General features: G+C 42.2%; 1 protein-coding gene across 6 annotated transcripts in view; it reads left to right on the top strand.

Moving 5' to 3' along the window:
• Nucleotides 1-13,841, top strand: part of Nbas (NBAS subunit of NRZ tethering complex) — a 283,532-nt gene that overhangs the window by 29,141 nt on the left and 240,550 nt on the right. For all 6 annotated transcript variants that reach the window (XM_052186094.1, XM_052186091.1, XM_052186093.1 and 3 more), the window contains exon 10: nt 12,081-12,219. In XM_052186094.1, coding sequence (XP_052042054.1) covers nt 12,081-12,219 — 139 coding nt within the window. The remainder of the gene's footprint in view (nt 1-12,080; nt 12,220-13,841) is intronic.

Below are 13,841 nucleotides of genomic sequence, written 5' to 3'. Positions count from 1 at the left end.
CACACACACACACACACATTTATACACACAGGAATCCCATAAAAATCCCAAACTAGGAGTTATAATAATATACCCAAAGGACCAATAAGGTTAAAAAAAGATTCCCTGACAACATTCTGATACAAAGACCATCCAAAGTTGCTGTTGAATTTGTTTTGTGTGGTCATCAGCTTGACATGAGGCCTACCCTTAGGAATGGTATAGGAATGGTTTACTTTTGCATCAAGACTCCCTTGGAGAAAATTACTTTTCCAGTTGTAAGCGGTTATCAGTTGGAGATTGTTTCTGGGTTGGGGATGTGGGCATGTGTCCACTTGTCCTTTCAGCTCTAGGACCCTATGGTGACCTGTGCAGGCCCTGTGCGTGCTGCCTCAGTCTCTGTGAGTTTCTGCATTCATTGATTATGGTGATTTAGAGGCCTTGTTTCCCTGGTGTCCTCCATCCCCTCTGGCTCTAACACTCTTTCTGCCTCCGCTTCCAAAGTGTTCCCTGACCCCTGATGGCAGGAATTTGATGAAAGCATCACATTTAGGGCTGAGTGTTCCAAGGTCTCTCTGTCTCTGCATTTGTTTCACTGTGGCTCTCTGTATGTGTTTCCATCTGCTGCAGGAGGGACGTTCTCTGATGATGGCTGAGCAAGGCTCTGATGGAAGAGCAGGCAGGATGTCACTGTATTGCTATGGTCTTTTAGTAGAACAGCAGTTTTAGGTTTTAACCTAGCTCCCTGGACTGTCTAGTCTCTGGTTCTTGGTCGCTTGGGCAGTGTTGGAGATGGATTATATCAGATGGAAATGACCTTAAACCCAAGCACATATTGGTTGTTTCTCCCAGAAGCATTGTGCCACTGTTGTACCAGAGTATTGTGCAGGTAGTTCATTCTTGCAGAGCAAAGGATTTGTAGCTGAGTTGATGTTTACCTTTCTTCTTTGTTAGTGTGCAGAGTACCCTCCACTACCAAAAACTCTACTCCAAAGGGAGAAGGCTCTAGGCAGGCACCAGCTCCATGTTCAATGAATTGTGTATGTGTTGTCTTCAGCAATAGAGCCTTACAGTCAGTTTGTGGAGAGCCACAAAATAGCCTTGGTAATTGGTGCTCCTGGTGGTAGGATTAATATCAGATGGAATGTCTACTGTGAAAGCAGCTCAGGGATACATGTGTGTGGTTCTGGATTCCTCCTTTTACACAGCAAAAACTTAATAACCAGACAATGAAAATCCTATTCTAGTTCTCATTTGCTTTTCTCTGGCTACTATGATGTTGAACAGCTCTTTCTATGTTAACTGACTGTTTCTGTTTTCTCACTATGAACTGCTTGCTATCAGAGGGTTTTGTTTTTTAATTAGTTACTTTGGTCTCGACATTTTGTATAATCTTTATAATCTTCATGTTAATTCTGGATGAATGAAATGTATGATGGATACTTCCAAGATGGCACTTGTCTTTATAGTTTTTCTTTCTTTTACCTTTTATATTTGTGAATGATGTTTGAGTATAATTTCAAGTGTTAAGTAGTCCTAAAATAGTTTCTTGCTCCAGATTCTTGTTTTCTACAAGCAAACACTATTAGTTGAGTCTTTGTTTCTAAGATTGAAGTAAAGTGTTTACATCATTATTTTTTTATTTTCAAATTTTACATGTTATATATTGACTCCTCTTTGTGGACAATGGTATTTATTTTTCTTACCCACTCGCTAGGTTTGTACAATGCTTTGCCTTTCTTTTCTCCTGCTCATACCATAGTTTTATGGGTGAGTACTCTTGTTATTCACCTTTTAGCTGCAGGTGCATCTACAATGCTCGCAGCATTACATTAGTACGTTTCCATTCTTATTAAGTCCATGAGCATTGGTATTGCCCTGCTGCAGCTCTGCCAGACCTTGCAAACATACTGTAGAGGGGTCTCCAGGCAACAAATAATGGATATGAAGTGTGTGAGGAGCTGATAAGGGCTATTGAGAAACACGATGAGAGATGGAGAGTAAGGTGCTGATGACAGCTCGCAGTGGTTCTCAACCTGTGGGTCACGACCCTTTTGGGGATCAAATGACCCTTTCACGGTAGTTGCATATCAGTTACTCTGCATTTCAGATAGCCTGCATATCAGATATTTACATTTTGAGTTGTAACAGTATCAAAATTACAGTTATGAAGTAGTAACCAAAACAGTTGTATGGTTGGAAACTTTATTAAAGGGTTCCCGCAGTTGGAAGTGTTAGAAGGTTGAGAATCACTGGTCTATTAGTCTAGCTGTTGAGATGGCTGGGCAGGCAAAAGGGCTTGATGTCTGGAGTTTAGTCTTTAGGGCTGACATGGTATAAGGAGAGAACCATCTTCTACAAATTGTTCTCTGACTTCTATACCTGTGTTGTGATATATATACTAATGCATGTGTACACACACACACACACACACACACTTAAAAAATGTCTAGGTTAAAGACTGGCAAGAAGGTGAGGATAATTGTTTTTGGATATCAGTATATTAGGGCTCTTACAGACAGAATAGCTAGCTCTGAGTTTGAAATGTCCTTGGTGTTGTCTAGGATTAGCAGGAGGCTGCTTTGGAAGAAGGCAGGTGACAAGTATATTAGTTACCTTAGGTCAATAGGAGAATGCTGAGTGTAGAATCATGTAGAGCTTTGTAGGGAATATATGTGACATGTGCTCTTTTAACATATACTCTCTAGTTAGTTAACGGCTCCTGTTAATCACCAACCCAGGAATGGTGGCGCATACCTGTGATCCAGCCTGTGAGAATCTAAGCGTCCCAAGGCATGTTTCATAGTGGGAGCAGTATATTTAATGAGTTGTAGAAAGGTGTATTCTATACTCAAGGAGGAGCTCCCGTTGATTCTACAGTAACTTGATAGCACCGGCTTGCAGATGGATGGCACTTACGTTTCTTGTTGAGAATTGCTGTCATGCAGGGATGAATGCAAATATCCCACTGGGAATGATAAAACATTTGCTTTGCAGTTTATATTTCCACTGTGTGGTCTTTTTAAATGAAAGAAGGTAAAATATTTATCACACTTTTGTTTATTTTCTGTTTCCCTAGAATATGAACATGTGGCATTCATCATCTACAAGGATGTTATAAGTACACAGTAAATCAACCATAGTAGAGTTGGGATAGATTGATAACACACAAACTCATGGTTTTTATGAAATTCATTGTGTTGTCTTGTGCTGTAAGCTTTGTTCTAGAAGAGAGATTGAGGTGGTGGATGCTGTAATATGAGACAGAAGTTAATTGGGCAGCTTGGGATACACTCAGTGGACATGCTTGGGTTTCTGTCCATGTCTCAGTCAGCCCAGGACACTTTATCCTCCACAAACCCGCAGTCTGTGTCATACCCTCGCCTGCCCTCTGCCTCCCATACCCAGTGGGCCACCATTGCCTTCCTTTTCTTTGCTTTGATCTGCTGGTTTTATTTTTGTTCGTACTGTGGTTCTGGCTGAAAGGAGTCTCTTACCTCATCTGCATTCTCAGAGGAAACAACATGGAACTTGTTGTTTTTTAAAGATGTATTTATTTTATGTATATGAATATTTTGTATGAATGTGTGTGTGCCTAGTGCCCCCAGAGGTCAGAAGAGAGTAGGAGATTACATGGAACTTGAGTTACACATGGTTGTGAGCCTCTATGCAGTTGCTGGGATTTGAACCTAGGTCCTCTGCATGAGCAGCGAGTGCTCTAAACCAGTGAGCATCTCTCCAGCTCTGATGCTGAACATTTGTTACGCTGTGGGTGGCATGCTTGCTCTAGGAGATCTGGAGTGCTCCCTGCACCTCAGGAATGTAGAGGCAATTGTGGTGGTCATATGCTCACAAATACTGATGTTTAATATGACTTAATACAAAATGTGTATACATTTTAAATGACAGTGTCTACTTTTACCCTTTTAAAAATCTTTGTTCTTAATTTAATTGTAAATATTTATAAGCAGAATTTAATTTATTCTGCTTTAAATTTACGTCAGGTCTTTGATAACTACACAATTGCTGTTTAGTATTGACTATTATTAGTATTTAGTATTTAGACTATTTCTCAATTTTGAAAGGCAGAGAAAATACCTCCTCTTTTGTGTGGAGAAAGTGTCCTTTTGAAAAGATATTCATGCTTATAATTCTTGATGACACTGGCCAACAATTTCAGTAATCTCAGTGATCTCATTAGTTGGGTAACATGACGCAGCTGTTATTAAATGTGATTTGCTGCCTGTTACTCCTCACGATTCCTTGTGCCACGATGTATGCCACACTGCAGTGAAGCTGTTCTTGCTATCAAGTGATACTGCAGGCATGGTTTTTAGGTTTGTTTCTTTTTTAGAAAAGAGGTTTATTTTGACTTATAGTTCTGAAGACCTAAGGTCTGTGGGCATCATCTGGAGGATAGCCTTCATGCTGGCAGAGAATCCTGTGGCCTTTCCGATAATCATATGGGAAGAGAGCAGGAAGGAGGAGGGGGATGGGACAATGGAGGGAGACAATGGATAAGAGGGAAGAGAAGCCCCCATCTAGTCTCTCTACCACTAAGCTTTAATCATGGCGGTTCCTCCTAATTGTTCTACCTAGTGCTTATAAAAGCTTCCATGTCTTAGCACTGTAGTTAGGTTAATTTTGTGTACTCTTAGTACTTCACGATGGGGTAGACTTCAACACATGGATCCCGAGCCTTGAGGTTACATCCAACCCACACCCAAGCCATAGCACCATTGTATAAATAATTGAATACATGAGAAAGAACAAGAGGCTCTTTAGCTTTCATTTGAACACTTTTGGTACCTGATTGATGAATAATGCAAGTCATAACTGTACAGAGGGAGATTTGTAGTATTTGAATGATTGAAAACTTACTGTTCTGGTAGTGAACTTTCTTTTAAGCCGAACTTGAGACATTTACAGAGAATAATAGCTGGGCCATCAGGTTGTCTTTAAGTGGATGGTTGGCAGCGGGGGTGAACTGTGTTGCTGAAGAATAGTTAGGTTGAGGCTGCCTTCTATACACCCTATAATTGGGGCCGTGGCTCTTCTGGGAGGCTCTGGAGATGGAAGAGGACACAGTCTTTAGGGAAATAGGGAATACTTTGAAGTAATGGAATGCTGAACGTTGAAGAGCTGTGCTGTCTGAATGCTGATTGGGTTACCCCAGGTGGGTTTCAGTTATTTCCAATTCTTTGTTTTGTGAGCTGGAAGGAATTTCGTACCACTAGATGGCAGATTCTTCCAACGATTACTCTATTTGAGACACTTAATAAACCATTTCTAGTTCTTGAAGTGCATTTTCAGCGTGACTCTCAATTTCATCAGCATTACATAAGGTCTCGATGCACGGCCTTGTGTTGCCTGCCTGTCCTTTCCTCACTTGCTGTGCTCCAGCTCAGGTTTCTGCAGCACCCACTCCTGTTTCCTGACACCCACATACCTGTTTTGACTTTCAGAGTTCGTCCGAGCTGGAACAGTTTTCCTCTGCTATTGGTTAAACTCACTTTCAGGTAGGGAGTGGAGGCTTAGAGGTGAAGCCAAGGACAACGACTGTTATCTTCGTGCAGCTACAGTTCCTTGCACATACTACCTAGATAGATGTTTCTTGAGCGAAACACTCTGGGTAATGGCTGTGAAGATTAAAGATGAAGCAGACACCACCCAAACAGCTCCACCTCAGTGCTGGAGTCATGACGATTAACGGTTGCGTGTAGCTTAAGAAACTGAGCGTGATTAAATATTTGTGATGCTGACAGCTACCTGCACGTCCTCTCCTGTTTCCTGCTTGCTCGTTAGAAGCTGCTGCTACTCAGTGTATCTCTTACAGTTTCTCTGCACTGTACCAGCCCCAGCTGTGCTCGTGTGCAGCAAGCTCCCGTGGCTCCAGTGCTGTTACTATCACTCCTGCCTGTCTGGGAGCTTTCCAAAGGCTGCTTCTTTGGGGAGTCCTTGCTGATGTCTGTCTTCCTCCATGCAGTTCATGTCCCTGTGATGCTGGTCTATACTCAGCTCCAAGGTTTCCGCTAAGGTTTGGTGCTACAGTAGTCAGTGGTTCTGAATAATAGCATCTACGATGGATTGGGTGCTCATTTCTATGTTAGAGTGTGCATCGAAGGCTGTGGACATGGGAATGGGGATGTACAGACAGGAACGGGGGCCTGCTAAGCAGGCTGTGTACATCACATTCATTAACTACAAACTGGGAGAGTTCAGGAACTAACTCATCGATGTCAAGGATGATATTCCTTCAATTGCTTACTGAATACTTTGTGTGCAATATTAATGAGAAAGGCATGCCTACAGATCACATACTTTTCTGCAAAGGTATTTCAGCTTTATGTACTGACTCCCCAAACCGTGATAGTTTCTGCTAATTCCCACAGAATTCCATATTGAAGATTATTAAGACAGAACTTCTTTTTCTCCCTTTTGGTTTTATAAAGGGAATGCAGTTCTGGTTTTGAGTGCAGGGGCCCTGCTGTGCCTGGACATCACTGTTGTGTAGCATCCTTCACTGCTTCTTTCAGTCTTTCTGCTTCCTTTCCCTTGATAATCCTTGAGCCTTGGGAAGAGGGGTGTGATACAGATGTTCCACTTAAGCCTGGACACTCTAGAGTCTCTTATTTTCTGTATTTTGACCAGTTGTGAATCTCTGTCTTAATTCTTACCTTCATTAATGAAGATTGAGAGCTGTACTAATATGTGGGTATAAAAATAAGTATTTAGAATCCCTTTAATACCCTGTCCATTTAGCTGAATAATAGCAGAGTTCTCCCTTAGGGCTTATGACCCCAGCATCGTTTCTTGGCCCAGTGAACAGTATTAGGTAGGAGTTTCTCCCAGCAGCTGTGATGTATGTCAAGCTACTTGGTCAAGACCAAGTCAGTACAGTTCCAGAATGGGTGAGGGAAGGGCTCATAACGTCCTACCCATAGCTGAAGAGGGTTGGCAATTGATGGCTATGGGGGTGGGGGGTGGTGGTGGGTGGGGTGGGGGTGGTGGTGGGTGGGGTGGGGGCGGGAAGGAGAGTCACATTCATTTGCAAGTGGGCCACAATGGGCTGTCCATTTTTCAGTGGGCAGCCTTGGCCCAGGCACACACAGTGTTAGACTTACTTAGTTGGCTAAATAAAAACAGTGCATGGATGTGGGAGGGAAAAGTGATGAGGTATGGGAGGAGTTGGAGAGGAGTGAGGGTAGAATTGTTGAAAACATGTTGTAGTTGTATCTGCAATTCTCAAGTAGCAAAACAACTCCCCCCAAAAAACCCAAAAAGTAAATCTACTTAAAACAAGGTAAAGGAAAAAGATCAGCATTGCCAATCATGTGCTTTAGAAAGTTTTATTTATATACTTGATCTTAGTCAAAAGGCTGAGAAGTGATGAAAGTTTTATTTATAATTAAAACTTCAACCTTTAATATCTTTATATAATTACAGGTTACATAAATATTTTATATGATAATAGAGTTGTTCTTTATCTGATGATATTAAATGTGACTTTGAAGTTAAACCCTCAGCCCAGCACCTTCTGCCTGTGCCCTGCATCTGAGTATTCTCGATGGAGGAATTTAATGAAACAGAAAACTAACATTATTACTATAAATTGTTTATTTTTTTTTTACTATAATTCCTGTGTGTAGACTTAATTTCAATAAGAATCTAACAGCTCTTTGAGTGGAAGCCTGAGACTGCTCAAACTTAGCCATCAATTCCCTGCTTTGTTCTTATAGTTAGCCCTCCAAGGGGCAGCTTTCATGATTTTATTTAAATTTTTAAATTTTTATTTTACATATATGTGTGTGTGTGTTACCTGCATCTGTGTCTATGCACCATGTGTATACTGTGCCCATGGAGGCCAGAAGAGGGTTTTAGATCCTTTTGAACTTGAGTTGTGAACTGTCATGTGGGTACTGGGAATTGAACCAGGATCCTCAGAAAGAATAGCCAGTGCTCTGAGCCAACCTAGCTTTCATGATTTTAATTTGTGACCTTTTATTATATTTAAAAATATTTCCCACTTTACATTGTAAATGCAGCCACACTAATAATGGTGATAGATTCATGTCTGTGAGCATTCTCACCATCCCTAAACATATGCGCTGTAAATGTAATCTCACCAGTTCATAAGGATTGTGATGTCCCTAAACCTCTGAGGAGGTGTTCTAGTTAAGGTTTCTATTGCTACAACAAAACACCATCACCAAAAGCGAGTTGGGAGGAAAGGGTTTATTCAGCTTACACTTCTGCACTGCTGCTCATTAAAGAAGGAAGTCAGGACAGGAACCTAATCAGGGCAGGAACCTTGAGGCAGGACCTGATGCAGATGCAGTGGAGGGTGCTGCTCACTGGCTGGCTCAGCTGCTTTCTTATAGAACCCAGGGGTGTGTGTGTGTGTGTGTAAAAGAGAGAGAGAGAGAGAGAGAGAGAGAGAGAGAGAGAGAGAGAGAGAGAGAGAGAGAGAGAGAGAGAGAGATTACAAGTGTCTTGAAGAAATCTAGCCATTTATTTTCTATATCTCCCAACATCTAGATTTTCTTATATCTTTGTATTATCATTTAAAGTATTTTTAATCTATATTTTTTCCAAATTGGTAGTTAGAAATATAATGAAACCTTTATCTATAAATATTGGGGACATATTTACTGAACAGTCGTTTGCACCAAGTGAATGCTTGGGGCAGGTGGGTCTGGAGGCTTGTCTGTTAGCTCTGAAGGTTGCTTGAGTCATCCTCTCACACCATTGGCTCTCGCTTTTCTTTTCTTTTCTTTTTTTTATTCGATATATTTTTTATTTACATTTCAAATGATTTCCCCTTTTCAGCCCCCCCACTCCCCGAAAGTCACATAAGCCCCCTTCCCTCCCCCTGTTCTCCCATCCACCCCTTCCCATTTCCCTGTTCTGGTTTTGCCCTATACTGCTTCACTGAGTCTTTCCAGAACCAGGGGCCACTCCTCTGTTCTTCTTGTACCTCATTGTGGATTATGTATTGGTATGGATCATTGTGGATGTGTGGATTATATATTGGGTATTCCAATTTTCTAGGCTAATATCCATGTGTGCATACCATGATTGATCTTTTGAGTCTGGGTTACCTCACTTAGTATGATGTTCTCCAACTCCATCCATTTGTCTAAGAATTTCATGAATTCATTGTTTCTAATTGCTGAATAGTACTCCATTGTGGATATATACCACATTTTTTGCATCCACTCTTCTGTTGAGGGATACCTGGGTTCTTTCCAGCTTCTAGCTATTATAAATAGGGCTGCTATGAACATAGTGGAACATGTATCCTTATTACATGCTGGGGAATCTTCTGGGTATATGCCCAGGAGTGGTATAGCAGGATCCTCTGGAAGTGACTGCCCAGTTTTCTGAGGAACTGCCAGACTGATTTCCAGAGTGGTTGTACCAGTTTACAACACCACCAGCAGTGGAGGAGTGTTCCTCTTTCTCCACATCCTCGCCAACACATGCTGTCTCCTGAATTTTTAATCTTAGCCATTCTGACTGGTGTAAGGTGAAATCTCAGGGTTGTTTTGATTTGCATTTCCCTAATGACTAATGAAGTTGAGCATTTTTTAAGATGCTTCTCAGCCATCTAAAGTTCTTCAGGTGAAAATTCTTTGTTTAGCTCTGCACCCCATTTTTTAATAGGGTTATTTGGTTTTCTGTGGTCTAACTTCTTGGCTCTTGCTTTTCTGATGCAGACTAGAAGAGGGACTGGAAAACTGCTGTCACTTTTTACAGTAGTGCAGTTCTTTTTGACAATCCTGGGGCATATACTGTTCTCAAAGGTGAAATATTGAGTGGTCTGATATCATGTGATGTCATGTGGTGCATGGTGGTGCACACCTGTAACCCTAGCATTTGTGAGGCAGGGCAGGAGGATTGTGAATTTGAGGTCAGCTTTGCCGATAGAGTAAGCCTGGGTCTCAAAAAAGGGAAGGGGGCGAAGTATGGTTAATATGCTTATATAATTTGACCTTTTGATATGTCAAGAATAAGGAGCCTTATGAAGTGGTTCTTTCTTTTCTAAAAAAATAAAATAATCTCAAAAATCAAAACATTGAAATGTTTCACGTTGTGGGTTTTCTGTGGCTATAGCCTAGAAAAAAAAAGTCGTATGTATGATGAAAGTGTACCATCTTCTCAACAAGATGGAAGCTTTGTGGTGATGGAAAGGGTTTGACACAGTGTCCTGTCACTTGAAACAGTTGTAGATGGTGTGGGTGCATCCCCATGTGAGCAGAGGTCCAGGAAACCTCAGCTTGGAAGTCTGTCACTCTCTTAGGTGGTGCCTATGAAACTCTTCATTATTATTATTGATTTAATCATTAAAAAGTGCATGTATTCTTTTTTTTTTATTTCTGTTGTCTGTTATCATTGACAATAACTCATTGATAATGGATGTTTTCAGTGTATCAAAATTTACCTTTAGTTTTTAATTATTATTATTCATGTATGTGTGTGTTCATGTGCAAGTGCATGTGTGCCATTGTGTGTGTGTGTGTGTGCATGTGTGTGTGTGTGTGTGAAGGTCAGGGGACAATTTGTGGAGTCACTTCTCTTCTCCTACCTTTCCCTGGGTTCTGGGGCCTGAACTCGGTTGTCAGCTTGCTCGGCAAGTCCTTTTACCCACTGATCATCTTCCTGGCCATACCTTGACCTGCGCTCCCTCCCCCAACACACACCGCTCCTTACCCCCAACACACACTGCTCCCTCCCCCAACACATACCGCTCCCTCCCCCCAACACACACCGCTCCCTCCCCCAACACACACCGCTCCCTCCCCCCAACACACACTGCTCCCTCCCCCCAACACATACCGCTCCCTCCCCCAACACACACCGCTCCCTACCCCAACACACACCGCTCACTCCCCCCAACACACACTGCTCCCTCCCCCCAACACACACCTTAAGCAGAAGTGATTGTGACATCTCCTATGTAGGATCCTGCCTATGTGTGGAACCTTGCAGGAAATGGCTGCTTGGATTCCACTATTAACCAGCTTAGTTTTGCAGTAGCTGCATAGTAACATCTGCTTTCCAGTAGTTGGTGGGCTGCTTGCCCTCTTAGTAACCGGCCTGTAGCGACCTAATGGAGCGTGGCAGACAGAATGAACCTCGTCTTACCTCTGCTGTATGTCCTTTCCCACTGAGCACACCCAGCTGCTGCCATGTCTTTCTGAGGCTGCAGCTGTGCCACATTGCATCAGGTATGGTGCTGGCATTTCTGTATTCATATCTGGTTGAAGGTGTTCAACTGTTGTTAGTGCTTGTTAGGGTTGACACAGTGTGCAAACTGCAAATGTAAGTTCAAGACAGGTTTTTTCTTTTTTCTTTTTAATTTTATTTTTAAAATTATTCACTTTATATCCTGCTCACTACCCCCTCCTGGTCACTCCATACCCCTTCCCATCTCTTCTGAGCAGGTAGTGCTTACCCTCAAACCCCCCACCTCCCCAGCCCTGGGTGCTCCCCCTACTCTGGCACTTCAAGTCTCTGTGAGGCTAGATGCTTCCTCTGCCACTGATGCCAGGGCAGCCCAGCTAGAGCAGATCCCACGTACAGGCCACAGCTTTTGGAACAGTCCTCTTTCCAGCTGTTCATGACCTTCATGAAGGCCAAGCTGCACATCTGCTACATATGTGCGGGGAGGCCTAGGTCCAGCCCGTGTATGCTCTTTGGTTGGTGGTTCAGACTCTGAGAGCCCTATGGATCCAGCTTAGTTGACTCAGTTGGTCTTCCTGTGAAGTTTCTGTCCCCTTCAGGACCGTCAGTCCTTCCTCTTATTCTTCTGCAGAGTCCTGAAGCTCCATCCACTGTTTGACTGGGTGTAAGACAGTTTTCTTTATTTCTAAATTTCTGTATGAGTTTAGGTGCCTTAGTGTTTGCCCTTTGCTTCTCTACCGGTAAAGGTGAAATTCTAATAGAAAGACCAGTAGCGATTTTCTTTTTAAAATACTAATTATCTAGGTGTAATGACAACAATTTTAGCTTTCTATGTAATGGTGGCTGTTTCTGTATTCTTTGTTTTCTTATCATCTTGTTCATCTTTGTAATTATTCTTTTCTTGTCATTTTTAGGCTTTTACTGGTTGGTGGATGTGAAACTGCTGAACTGGGCATTTCTAAAGCTTCTAGCTGTGGCCTTTCTGCATGGAGAGTCCTTTCAGGCTCACCACATTATAAGCAAGTTACTAATGGTGGAGACAGGGTCACTGAGGTATGAATTAGTACAATATGCTCAACTATTTTCTAATTGCTATTAGACAAAGAAACCCTTTGTAACCAGAAATTTTTGTAGCAAAAAGGGGAGATTAAGCAGTGGTAGTATGATTTTAATATTTTATTAGATATCAAAAATAGCAAAGTATATTATACTTCTTGGCTTCCCTTTTTGTAATGGTATTGTCAGATATCAGAAAAACAGCCTAGGTCTGTGAGATGGATCAGCAGGTACAGGGTTGCCTTGTGAGCCTGGTAGCCTGAGTTCCACTTCTTGAGCCCATTCTAAGGTGGAAGGTGAGAGCTTATTGCACAGAGTTATCCTCTGACCTCTCCTTGTACACCCTGGCGTGCTCATGTGTATAACTGCACACACACAAATAATATACAAATGAAAACAAAAACAACCTAGTCTAGCTATTGCCTTCTTACTTGCATTTTCTCATTTATTTTTATTTATTTATTTATTTTTTCTTATAAGGACAACATTTAATTGGGGCTGGCTTACAGGTTCAGAGGTCCAGTCCATTATCATCAAGTCAGGAAGGAACATGGCAGCATCCAGGCAGACATGGTGCAGGAGGAGCTGAGAGTTCTGTGTCTTCAACTGAAGGCTGCTAGCAGAATACTGGCTTCCAAGCAGCTAGGAGGAGGGTCCTAAAGCCTATATTCCATGGAGACACACCTACTCCAACAAGGTCACACCTTCTAAGAGTGTGCTTATGTCCTTGGCCTGGCATTTCCGATGACAGGAGAAGCTGCAGACTGTGGGAGGAGACAGAAAGAAAAACACTTTCTCATTTAGATATTAACATTTAACAAGCTGGTTTTGTGTTGGTGACTATTCCTAGTGCTTTGACTCTGAGCTAGCCTCAGTGCCTCTCGGGTGGGTAGTCAGATTAACCCAAGTTAGCAAGCGAGAGTAAGAAAGTACTCTGGTCTGGGCTGCGTAGCCAGTGAAGGTTTAGAGTGCCAGTTCACAGAAATTCCCAGCTCATGTTCTTAACTAATATGGTAGACATGCTTCCCTTTTATATGAACTGTTTATCTGCCTCTGTATTCACTCTTTATCATGGATTGGACTTCTGTTTTGTGCCACACACTTCCTGACTCAGCTTCATGCCACTTTACATACATAACTAAATTTCTGTGGCTGGTAGTTGTAGAGATTTCAGCTGATGGTGGCTTTGTTCGGCATGGTCGTAACTCATGATGGGTCAGATGGTGTAAGAGAAAGCATGGACTTGATCTGAGTCTCTGTAGGCTCCCCACGTCTAATGTCCTTCCACAACACCACCTCTGCAAGCTTGCCCCGCTTCCTGATAGCACCACTGCTGGTATCCAGCCTTTAACCATGGACCTAGGGGCCTTCCAGATCCAAAGTAAGCATCCTGTAGTGTGGTATAGACTAGACTGTGTGTGAAAATTAGGCAATCACATAAGCATATGGGAACACCTAAAATGTCTGTGGCTTGCTACATTAAAATCCCTGGCCAAGCTTGCTGTGTCTTCTCTAGGCAGCTTGTTGTAATCTAAATGTATATTGTTTTTATAATGTAATTTAAACGATTAAAAGAAACCAGAGAAGGTGACTTCTTGAGGCCCCAGTATCTCAACTGC

This window comes from Apodemus sylvaticus, chromosome 6, assembly GCF_947179515.1.
Source record: "Apodemus sylvaticus chromosome 6, mApoSyl1.1, whole genome shotgun sequence".
Lineage (NCBI taxonomy): Eukaryota > Metazoa > Chordata > Mammalia > Rodentia > Muridae > Apodemus > Apodemus sylvaticus.
The sequence above is the reverse complement of the archived record's forward strand: the minus strand, read 5'-3'. Positions and strand labels throughout refer to the sequence as shown.